Source organism: Diplotaxodon limnothrissa, linkage group LG3, assembly GCF_057381915.1.
Source record: "Diplotaxodon limnothrissa isolate DT_005_m linkage group LG3, D_limnothrissa_male_GT1.1, whole genome shotgun sequence".
NCBI lineage: Eukaryota > Metazoa > Chordata > Actinopteri > Cichliformes > Cichlidae > Diplotaxodon > Diplotaxodon limnothrissa.
Window position 1 is genome coordinate 63,033,334 of NC_140598.1, and position 11,973 is coordinate 63,045,306.

Consider the following 11,973-nt stretch of genomic DNA (forward strand, 5'->3'; position numbering starts at 1 on the left):
AACCTCTCACTGGACTCAGCACACTGCAGGTCAGCAAAAAGGCCTGTTTGTCTCGTTTCACCCATATTTACACCAAAACATTACAGTCAGGTGGTGACTTATGAGCAGCATTCAGATATGTAAGTAAAATAGGGAAGAGTAAAAGAAAGAAAAAGTGAAAAAGAGTAGAGCACAAAACTTGGCTTACAACGGTTTGGATAAGGTGAGTCATCTATTCTATCATGTCTGGTTGAACATTTCCACACTCTCTGGAACAGCGATGTGAATTATTCCTCAGACGGAAGGCTGCCTGTAACCCGGTCTGCTCCTGAGCAGAGTTCTAGTGGAATATTTTATCTCCTCGGGGACTGAAATGTGGCTGAAGAGATAAAGCTAAATAACAGCTTATGTTAGAAGACAGCAGTGTTTAATACTTTAATGAGTGAGGGACAGCTTGCTCCTGAGGTCACAAACAAAAAGTTTGCTAGTTTGTACATCTGTACCTGTTTTTTTGTTTGTTTGGGGTTTTTTTTGCTGCTGTGTAGAGAAGTTAATCTGCGTGGTTTATGCTGGGGCATAAATAAACAAAGTAAAAAATAACTCATTGCTACAATAACTGCAAAAATGTTCACAGGTGTTTATTTTCCTAATTCCTAAGCTATTGATAATATAATTTCATTTTTGAATGAGGGAATGTCTCATTTCTGTGGTGACCTCCCGACTCAGGGAGTTTTATACTTTGTGGATCAGGCAGGGGTCGGGGTGGAAATCCTGGTGACCCTGAGCCTGGTTTCTGGTTAGATCTGGCTTTAGGAGTATGAAATATGACTTCTGGTAGAAGAGGTGGTGAGCAGGAGTAGGTAGACTTGTATTTGTCCAGTTTGGTACCTGCAGATTGGGTTTTTCACCCCCACTGGATTAGAGAATTGCTTCTGTGTGCCTTGGACCTGGATCCTGGAACAGGTCCTGACTGTCATTTGTGCTCATGTGCCATATCATGTTTGTACTCAACCTTCTTGGAGTCCCTGGGCAATATGTTTGAAGGTACGCATGATGGGGACACTATTGTTCAGCTGGACTGCTTCAGTGCTCACATGGACAATGACGGTGTGATTAGGAGGGAAGACCTGAGTGATCTGAATTCACATGGTGTTTTCTTGTTGCACTTCTGTGCTAACCACAGTGTGTCAATTACAAACACTGTATTTGAGCATAAGACTGTCCATATGTGCACTTGGCACCAGGATGCCCTAAGACACAGTTTGAGGATTGATTTTGTAATCTTATCATTAAACCTGCGACCATGTATGTATTAGACATTTTGGTAAAGAGAGAAACAGAGGCATCAGCTGATTGCCACCTGGTGTTGAGTTGGATCAGGCGGCAGTGGGAGATGCTGGAGAAACCTGGTTTACTCTATGTACAGTAAAGGCTCTTAAGGAGTGTCTGGGAAAAACCTGCTCCACAGGATCTTCAAATCCCAGCTTTGGTAAAGCTTTGAGAGCATTCCAAGGGTCCACAATGAGTCCCTCATATCGTGCACCTCTGTTGCCAAAGCTGATTTATGGAGCTGTGGCTCCAAGATAGTTGATGTCTGAGTGGCAGTAAAACCCCAAACCAGATAGACCACAGAGGTGAAGGTAGCAGCTAAGATGAAGAAGGAGTCCTGTGAAGCGTGGGACTCTGGAGGCAGTTGACAATATAACCCTGGCAGTAGCTAAAGCAAAGACTTGGTCAACTTCAAGGTATTTCTAGCTAATCATCAGATGAAAGAGGAAGGGGTAGTGACTTCCTCCTCACACTGCATAGAGTGGGCAAGGACAGCTAACCTCAAATTAGAGAGTATAATTTGGTGGTAGAAAGAATGATGTCTTCAATCCCACTTACACACCTTCTGCAGTGGTCCGGGACAAAGGGAGATGAATTGAACCTCATGTTCAGAAGGAGCAATGTAGTCCAACCACCCTTTGTAGCTTGGTCATATGGGAGGGGCTTAGAGTAGAGCCAGTACTCCTTCACACTGAAAGGAGCCAATTGAGGTAATTAGTGCATCTGATCAGGGTGACTCCTTGATGCCTCCTAGGTGAGGTGTTTCCTACCATGTGCTACCGGGAGAAGGATAGAGGGCAGATTCAGGATAGTATCTCTCCACGACGCTGGCAAGATTAAATCTCTTGGTTGGCATGGGAATGCTTCTTCAGTGTCCCCACAGATGATCTTGGGAGAGGAAATATCAGGGTATCTCTGCTCTGACCCAAACTTGAATAAGCAACAGAAAATGGATAGATGGACTAAACTTCATCATGTAATGAGCATCGTCAAGGAATTTATTTGCAATTATAATATAGTTCTCTTCTTATCTTTTATCTTCTAATGTTAATCCACTTTTCTTTTGAATAGTTCAATAATGTTGCGACAGGTGGTACAGGTTCAGCCACAGAGCACGGTTCAAGAGGAAGGGCAATGGAGCACTGGTCTGTGTGAGTGCTACAAAGACATGGGCGACTGTAAGTATATTAAATTATTAAATTGTCTTTGCTGATCCCCAGTGATTGACTGATAGTTGGATTGAACTCTTATTACCTGTCAGTGATTTAATATAGTGTATTTATGTAATCTATGCAGGCTGTTTTGCCCTGTGCTGCCTCCCAGTCTTTACCTGTAAAGTGACCAGTGCAGTGGGAGCTTGCCCCTGCCTACCTCTGCTGGACTGTATAGGCTGTGTACCACCAGCCTCTCTTGCCATGAGGGCGTCTGTCAGGCAGCGATATGGCATAAAGGTACTAGAAAACAGCATAACTGTTGCCTTTTTTTTTTTTTTAGAAAAAAACAAAAACAAACCCATAAAATTGTTTCCTGATGAAATTCTAAGATATACCACACTCAAATCACATGAGATTCACATGAGATTTTAAAATAAAACCTGTGAGGTCTAAGCATCTCTAATCGCACTACCCACATAGCAAGCAGGTCTGACCCAGATCTGGCATCAAGCTGGCACTTCTGACTGATCAGTGTTATGGCAGGATGTTATGTCAACCAGATGTGGGGCAGGTCTGGCAATGATGGCACTATTTATGTTCCTATTTTCCTATTTTAGTTAGAAGACCCAAATGCCATGTTGCAATACTGTACTGCTACGGTAGCCAACGTTTCAAATGCAGGTTGGACAGGTTTGTGAGTGTACACTTTATCAAAAACCTAGTGACGGTTTACTCATCTTTGCTAGTTGGTGGCTGTAGCTCAGGCGGTAGAGCAAGTTGCCTACTGATTGGAAGGTTAATGGTTCGATCCCTGGCTCCTCCAGTCTGCATGTCAAGAGTGTGAATGTGTATGAATCTAGTTAGAAAGTAATCCAGGAGAGTAGAAAAGCTCTGCGTAAGAGTCAGTCCACTCTACTCTGTCTGAATAGAGTTTCATTGTGTTACTTTTGCATTATTATGTTCCGGCACATGTTGTTATTAGATGGCTTGATTAAGGTAAACATTAGGCTGACATCTGGGGCCAGAACTGAAATTGTTCTGGGCCAGCACAGGGCTAGCAGTATGTCTGCAACTGGCCCGTGGCTGCACACAACTTACACATGGCCCACATACTGCAATGAATGATGGCCCTTTGGTGGCCCAGATCAGGTTTGCCAGAGGTAATCCACACATGGGCCAGCACAGGACCACCAGTGTGTCTGCAACTGGCCTTGTGCTGGCCCATGTGTGGGCCACCTCTGGCAAACCAGGTCTGGGCCGCCAAAGGGCCGTCATTCTTTGCGGTATGTGGGCCATGTGTAAGCACATTGTGTGGGCCAGATCCGGCCCATACCAATTTTGCTATGTTGGTAGGGGCAGCTAGCTTCTCTGAGCCTCACCAAAACATTAATAATAGAATTAATAATAAAATTAAACATTAATGACAAAAAAAATCTCAGTATATGTATATTTGAAATAAGTAAACCTCCAGTAACACTCACATAACACTTACATAATACAACCTAAAGAAATATGCACAAATAGATATTTTAGTTCATGTCTTCCAGTCAGTCTCAAATTTGGAACTTTATAGCCTAAGGCGCTGGAGAAATTGTGCCTTAGACTGTAAAGTTCCAAGGTGGGTCTTTGTAGCAGTTTTGTAATTATTTGATTCAAGTTCTTATTTCTTCCAGTGTTTGGGCTTAAATCCTATCCAAATCAATTTTTAATGGACAATGGAGTGGTGGCAAATGTTTTTTCTTTCTTTTTTTGAGGTAGAAATGACTGTCTTTGACTGACAAGATGAAGTACTAAGCTAAAGTTATAACTCAGTGCTAGCAAGCTTTGGTTTCAAAGAGACAGTAACTATTTACTGCTAAGATACAGATAAAATACTCGATACTCACATTTTAGTGAGTCCAGAGCTCCAGAGGTTGCTGCTTAGTAAACACAAATGGTTAGTTAATGAAAAGTAACATTTTGCTAATGCTAATAAGGCTAACAATCACATAGAAAGGCTACATGTCTCGTTGTCCTGGACACTACAAGTTTTTTAAATTCCCCTAAAAAGACTGACACCATGTCTTCCAAAATATATTTTCCCATGTGCTTCACTGGTGATAATATTCGAAACTACTATCTGAACCTGGGGAGCTGCTTTTCACTTCACACAGAGAGGACAGATGGTTTGAAAGAGGAGTGAAAGAAGCCATCTATGTCCACTGTGAGCGACCATCTTTGAACAGAGGCGGGGGTTTACGACACCAACTCTCTGCCATCTATAATCCAGTTTTGAGATCCCTTCCCAGACGCCTTAACACCCACTCACATCCTGGGCCATCTGACCTCAGGAATTCGCATGATAAGGTGGGGCCAGGTTTCACAATGAACACACCCGAAACTCTGGCTGATTGGGACCCACACCCAGTTTCACACCTTGGCTCAGGCGATTAGAGGATCATCAGGGGGTCCTTTTGTCCCTCTGTGGGGGGAAACTCCCACTAGGTTTATATCTGGGACTCTCCACCATTTAACCTTAGAACTGAAGAAGCTTCTCGGATGAGAGGTGAAACGTCTTCAAGCAACTTAAAGAAGTCCAGACGCTTTTCTTTGCAATCTCCTTTGACTACGATGACCTGGATGACTGAGAACCTTCACAGATGTATTAATAAAACTTAGCTGTTCTGCAAAACATATGTGGGTCTGTATTGTTGTATAAGCGGGTTTCAGTGTTTCCCTCACTTCTTCTGTTGGCCGTATTTAACAGGATGTAGGCATATTCTGTTTAAATTCAGTGTTGGACACTGATGTGATTAAAGCTTTTGTCACAGTTTCCTCAGTGAATAAATGATAGAGCCGTTTACCACAGGGCTCTTCCATGTTCAGTCTGGAAGACAAGTTAAACTTTACTCTAACTGTTAGCGATTATAAAGTCTTTCATTCAAATGAAAGAATCTATCCCTGCAGCTGTAGTTGATGTCATGATAAACAGAATGTGACTGATTGCTTCCCAATGCAGCGCATTGTGTCCCCAGCTCAATTACACAGAGCTGCTGGGCCTTTGCATAATTCTGACTGTAGCTGAGGAGATTGAGGTATATAAGTGATGAATCACAATAACAGCACACAGGAGAAATAGATCCAACGTCACTACGTGCTATCGTAATGACACCAGTTATTACTTGAGCAACGCAAACATCATTGTTAGTCTGTGCGGTAACATTAGATATTTGTTAATTATTAAATAAATAAGCGTGCATAACTGCCATGAATAAACAAATGAATAAACAACTAAGTACTGAATTGCTCCGGCACCCACCTACTGCCTCACTGCTGTGTTTGTCCACACTGTGCACTCATCCACCTGGATGTGTGAACACAGACTCCTGATAGACATCAGGTCGCCGTCACTGATCAGTGCTCAGCTAATATGAAACAGCTGTTTCCCATGCAAACAACAAATGTTCAGTTTGATGTGGGATAAGGCCAGCCTGTCCTTTCTGGGACAGTGAAGAAAAGGAGAGATATGGTGGGAGTGGTTGAAGGCCAGCAAGGCAGATGCTGGAGCGCTGCCATCGGAGAGAAGGAGGTGGTTGGTAATGTTGGCTTTAATGGAGGTGGAGTGGGCTGTCAATACCGCAGAGCATGAGCTAGGAGTGTGCCAAAAATTCTTATGAAAACAAGTCCCAGCATGTAGGCTGTTTGTGAAACAAGGCAACTATTCTCTCATAAGAGAAAAGAGATAAGGCCTTAACGGTACATACCATGAAAATAAAACTTCCTTACATACGCTGACGTTCAGAGCCATCTTTCTGTAAAAATTAAATATATTTATCCCGCTATGTTTCTTCAGTTACCCCCAGTTTCACTGTTCATAGACATTCATGGTTCCCAGAGAATCATTGGAGTAGACACTGGTGATTGCCAAGGCCAGCAGGATTTCTTGTAGTGCTACTATGAGATTCACATTTTAGATGAACTGTCTAATAAATGGACTCGCATGGAATTTGGTACAACTTGTTCTCATTATTTTTTGGGCTTGAAAGTGAAATATCTTAATTTTTATCTGATGTATTGCCAGGGACTTGTCAAAATACCCGCAAAAGTCTTTCAACTGCGGAAACACATCAAACGTGGCCGAGCTGTTGAATTCTCCAGTTTTTCTTTCACTTGTCTTTTATCATTAGCATGACACTGACGTAGTTTATAGCGAAAAATCTGTCTGATGTGTACCCTGAAAGTGTTTGTAATTTGTGTTTATCAGATGTCGGTAACAGTTTATGGCTGGCATGAGCATGAGCTGGCAAGTCTTCTAACCAGTGTCTTAGTGTTAAAAAGGTTTAGTCTGCTTTGCTGGCTAGAAACAAAGAGTTGAAGGGAAGACAAATGCTCTTTTGGAGTTTTTCTGTAGGAGTACAGTGTACTTTCCTCCTTTTGTCAGTTCTGTACAAAAGGTTTGCATTGGACTTCAAGAATTCTGGCCCTAATCTATGAGCACATGCAACTAATAGATCACTTGATGATGTACAAAGCAAAAACTTGTTTAGCTGTATCCATAAACCACAGAGGTGCAGTGCACAGACTAATGTATCTGTTAATCAAAACAGAAGAACAGGACTTCATTTGCCAAAACTTCCCAGACCCACACAAAACTTCCAATTAGGCCTAATACAGTCTGTCTGTTGGTAAAGGTCATATTACATCATAATCAAGCCAAAATGAAGTTAGAAGTTTAACTTACACAAGGCTAGACCTGCTGTTCTAGAGTGAGGAGTGATAGTAGGGAAAGAAAACCGACAGAAACTGGCCTCAAAGTTGCTCTGCTGACTCAGTATCATGAAGGGAAAAATCACATGCCGTAGCTGTGCATGGAATGAACATCGGCTGTTTTGCTGTTTCTCAGACTTTATTGATTTATCAAATCTCACCCACCAGCATTTTCATCCTGACATTACTGACAAGTCCTTTCTCTGTTGCTATGAGCAAAGACTTGGCTGCAAGAAAGCCGATGTCCTCAGAGAAAGGATTCTCACTGAAACACAAGAACACTTAGTACTCATGCACTGACAAAGATACTGCCTGCTTTTATCCACACTACATGCATTTTTGAAATCTGGCCTTCTTTGTCAAAAAGAAATGTTGCAAAACTATAATGTAAATATTTGACTCTATTTGTAGTCTAACTTTAAGTAATCGTGCTGGTTTACTGCAGTACCAATCTGCTGCATGGCGTTTCTTTCACACCTAAATGCAAATGTTCACCTTTTGTTTGAGCCTCCCACTTGCGTTCAGGCTTCTCTTCGTGTGTCTCACAGGGGAGTGTGTGGAGCGACTGTCTGTATGGTTGCTGCTGCTATCCGCTATCTTGGCTCCAGATCTCCAGAGAGCTGAAAAGAAGAGCAGCATCCCACGCCTCTTCTTCTTCAGCCAGATACACCCATCTAACATCCCTGCAGGGGGCGCACTTGGTCTAGACACATCTAAAACTGACTTTCTCCCCACAGTGTGTCCTCCAGAGTACAGGAGTTGATTTAATCACATTTCCTCTGCTCTGGAGCCACTCCCGGTTACCTCAGAGAATTCAGCAGGGACACAATGCGTCCTGCGGAGAGGAAAGTTCAGTTTGTCCCAAGATGAAGTGAAAGAGCTGTGATAAAAAGGCATTTCAATATCAGAGCCGGGGCTTTGTGTTCCTTTAAGTAACTACTTTGATTGTGAGATTATATTCTTTCACTGGTGGAAACTAATAGAGCTCAACTCTACAAACAATTTCTTTTCAGTAACCTTGGAAGATATAGCTTCTCTTATGATGATAAGTGTATGTAAGAAAGTGTTCTTCTCTTTCCTAATGATAAGGTAGATTTGGGGGTTTCAGGGATTTCAGGGTTCAGCTGGCAGTACTTCTGTGCACATAGCGAGTACTATTTATGCACATTGCTGTATTAATGTAGCATTTTTAGTGAAGTGAAACTTGTTATTGTTCTATACATGCAAGACACTACAACATACTGATGGTGTAAGCACTATAAATACATATATGGATATGTAAACACTGGACATTGTTATCATAACGTCACCATTTGGTTTCATTCGAGGTGAGAAGTTCACAATGTGCATCTTTGTTTCTTTAAACCTTTTTAAGTGACAGACACTTGTGAATCACAAGGTAGCCACACGCTAATGCATGCTTCACTTTATTATTTATTCTACTCTAAATCGGGCCATAATTTACAAAATGAACACCATGCTGCAATGTTACGTCGCAATGATATGTACAATGACATGAATTTTATCACTTGAGAAAATGTCTTTATAAACTGTTATTATGGGTTTCATGCAAAGAGAAGAGAGCTTTTATCTACAGTCCTAATTTAATGCTATTTTTGACACCATCTTCATATTAAGTGCTCACCTTCTAGAAGAATGAAGGAAACACAAACTACACAGAACGTTATTTATGAGCAAAAATGCATCTGTTTTTGGTTAATAATGATTATATGGCAATGCTGTTTATACTGAATGTACATATCAAATTAAGATTTTGAGATGAAACCAGTCATCCATATTTGTGTCTTCTTATCCAGTTCAGTTTGGTTTAGTGAGTGGGCTGTTGGGGAAGAATTGAAGAATGTCAAATATTTCCATTTTGCTTCTGTAAACTCTTTGATTATTCACTGTAAATATTCTGTTTCACCGCTAATATTCCATTTCCTGTGCATATCTATTTAGCTGATCTCTGTGTCGCTGCTAAATATTTAGTGTTGGATTGTTTCAGTGACTCGTAATAAATGCTAAATGTTGTAAAGCTGATTTTAAAACAATAGTGTGATGTGAATCCAAGGAAATGCCCAAGTCAACAACTTGTCAGTGAATTTGATGAAGAACACTTGCAGTATTCAAAATATGGGCACGGAGCCACATGCCACTGCTCCGCAGTACTCCTTTGTTCTACTCTATATCCCTTTAAAGGTTTAAACATGTAATTTTTATCAGCATTTTACGCGTAAGCATCAACTTTGAGTTGGATTTTACCCACATGCTAAATCAGCATAATTTGAGAAGCTGCTGATTTAGCAACTCTCGTTCATGCATTTTGACCTTAAAGTTTTTCTGTCTTAATGTTTTGTCAACATCCTTAATCACGCCCGCATGGTTAAAAACACGGGGACTCAGGGGCTGGTGTGTGTTGTGGTGTGACAAATATTGAATAAAATGGCTCAAACCTATGATCCCTGGACCCGCCGTGTCTCATTCACACCACATGTTTCTATTTAGGTACACCAGTTCCATTTAAGAGGAACATTCCAACCTAACCTTTACCCTAAATGGGTTACTGGGCGATTTGTTAGATGTTAACGTTAAGTTCTAACTATTTATGATGATGAGGAGGGTATGAATTAGTGTATTTCTCTGATTTACTCACGTTGCCACTGCCATGTGTGAACACATAGCATTGAGGTTTTGAGGGCACCTTTGCCATCATGTGAAGCATCCACCAAATATGGCCAGATGGTCATTACATCCCCCGGCCTCTGTCATGACCTCTATAACCAACCTGTGAGCCTCTGGCATCTGCAGCTGTTTTACGGTTCAGTATAAATACAGGATCAGGACATAAACTGAGTGCAACTGAGTGAGGTAAACAATAACTGTGTTTACTTTTAAAAGGTGTAAAAGATCAAAAGGAGGCATTTGCACATATCTAACAGCTAAAATCTCATTGATGTGTACCGACTGCTTTGTTTTTTGGTGCCTTAGGTAATGCCTTTCATGCATTACCTGTAAGATAGCAGGAAAAGTTTGGGAGTATCTGCGTTTACCTGCCCTGGATCCTTCTGGACTCATCCCATGGATGACCACAGTTGTCAGGGTGTTGACATGCCAGTGATACAGTATTGAGGCGCAAGTTCATATGACATTTATTATTACTGAGGCTTTTTTTAAATAAATAAATGGCACCGTAACTGCGTCAATACTTAGCAAACCATCACAAAAGTCACAGCTGCTTTCACGGTTTATCTGATTTGGGATCAGCTTCGACGTGTTCAGTCTGTTTTTACTTTCTCAGATTCCGTCTGAGAAAGCTCGTGGTTGTTTCAGAGGGTCGTACTCCACTCTGCACTCTACTTTTGTTCCAGGCGTTTTTGTTTAGATTGACTTGGACTATGTTTAATGACCACAGCCAAGCAATCAGCTGTGTTATAGAGCTGTTATAGCTTTGAACATGAACTATTTGATAACATTTGTTTCTTCTGTATATTTAACTCCCTTGATCCTTGCCCCTAGCTCGTGTCTGCACAGGGAACGGTATGCAATAACTGCATGTACCACTTCTTTCTGCGGGCCTTGTACATGGTGCCAGATAGCAAGAGGGAGCCAAATGAGGAAGAATACCATCACTTTTGTCAACATGTCCCAATATGAATCATTAACAGAGACGTCACTACCATCATTCATGCTATTTGAAAAAAGCAAGGGCCATTTAGATGGATTTCTAATTCTGCTTCAAGCATGACACTTCTAAGAAAAGGATTAAAGATCAGCACATGACAGCCATAAATCATCAACATGGGGTTCAGCAGACACTGGGTTTCTGTTATATACACCTATACAGCCTATGGAGGCATGCTGGTAAACTGATGATGGCTATTTATGTGCACACATTTGCAGTTATTGTTGTTTTTTATGTATTTTTGCTTTGCTTTGTATTTGCTTGATTCTTAGAATTTATTGCATTCTTTAAAAGTATATGGATGCCCTTCAGCTTGTGGTCTCTGCTCAATGTCTTGTTATAACTGAATAACGATTCCAAAATGAAAGTTGGATCAAAATCTGTGATGTTACTTTGACATCAGTTGCAGATGCAGGTCCGACACCTGGATTCTTATTAGACCTTCTAGCAAGAGAAATCCTTGCATTCAAGGATTGCTTTTTATGCCTATTTATCAGTGAGAAAATAAACAAATAAACAAATAAATAAACAAAAAAAATGTAAAAGTGTCTAAAGAAAAAAAATGAAAAGAACAAACATGCACAAACTCAGTGGCTCAAACACAGTACTTCAAAGATTTTGATGCTTCACTTGTCTTGCTGAGCTAAATGACTTCAAGTTTAAGTGTTAGCATTCCTGAGTTTATGATCTTAACAAAGCTTGGATAACTGCAAAAGTCTAGTGTGTTAAGTTCACCATGCAACAAATGAAATGGAATTTAGATGAGCAAAACAATAATACTTTAGTGTTATTTTATGTGGAGGAGACATTTTTTCATAGCCATGTAGTAACCATAGCACCTTAATTACCTAGGAGATAAAAGCCACTGACATCAGGACCAGGAAGCTCCTGACCATGCACGGAGGGTTTCACCCCAAGTCCAGCACTCTGAGCCTGTATGCTAAGCCTCCAGCTGCTTCTCTGTCTGCAAAACCACCCATGAAAGCATTTCTGTCTCCATCTGCTGGATGTGCTGCAGCGTGCTGCGGATGCCAGATGTTGTTCGTCCCATCGCACCCTCTGCATGATTCCACGTATATT

At 41.2% G+C, this 11,973-nt stretch overlaps 1 protein-coding gene across 1 annotated transcript; it reads left to right on the top strand.

The window, feature by feature from the left end:
• Window positions 1-2,386: 2,386 nt before the first annotated feature.
• On the top strand, window positions 2,387-7,915 carry LOC146636843 (placenta-specific gene 8 protein-like). The gene is made up of 3 exons (XM_085351079.1): window positions 2,387-2,486; window positions 2,605-2,759; window positions 7,757-7,915. The coding sequence occupies exons 1-3, from the start codon at window positions 2,387-2,389 to the stop codon at window positions 7,913-7,915; spliced, it is 414 nt and encodes a 137-aa protein (XP_085207205.1).
• Window positions 7,916-11,973: the final 4,058 nt, after the last annotated feature.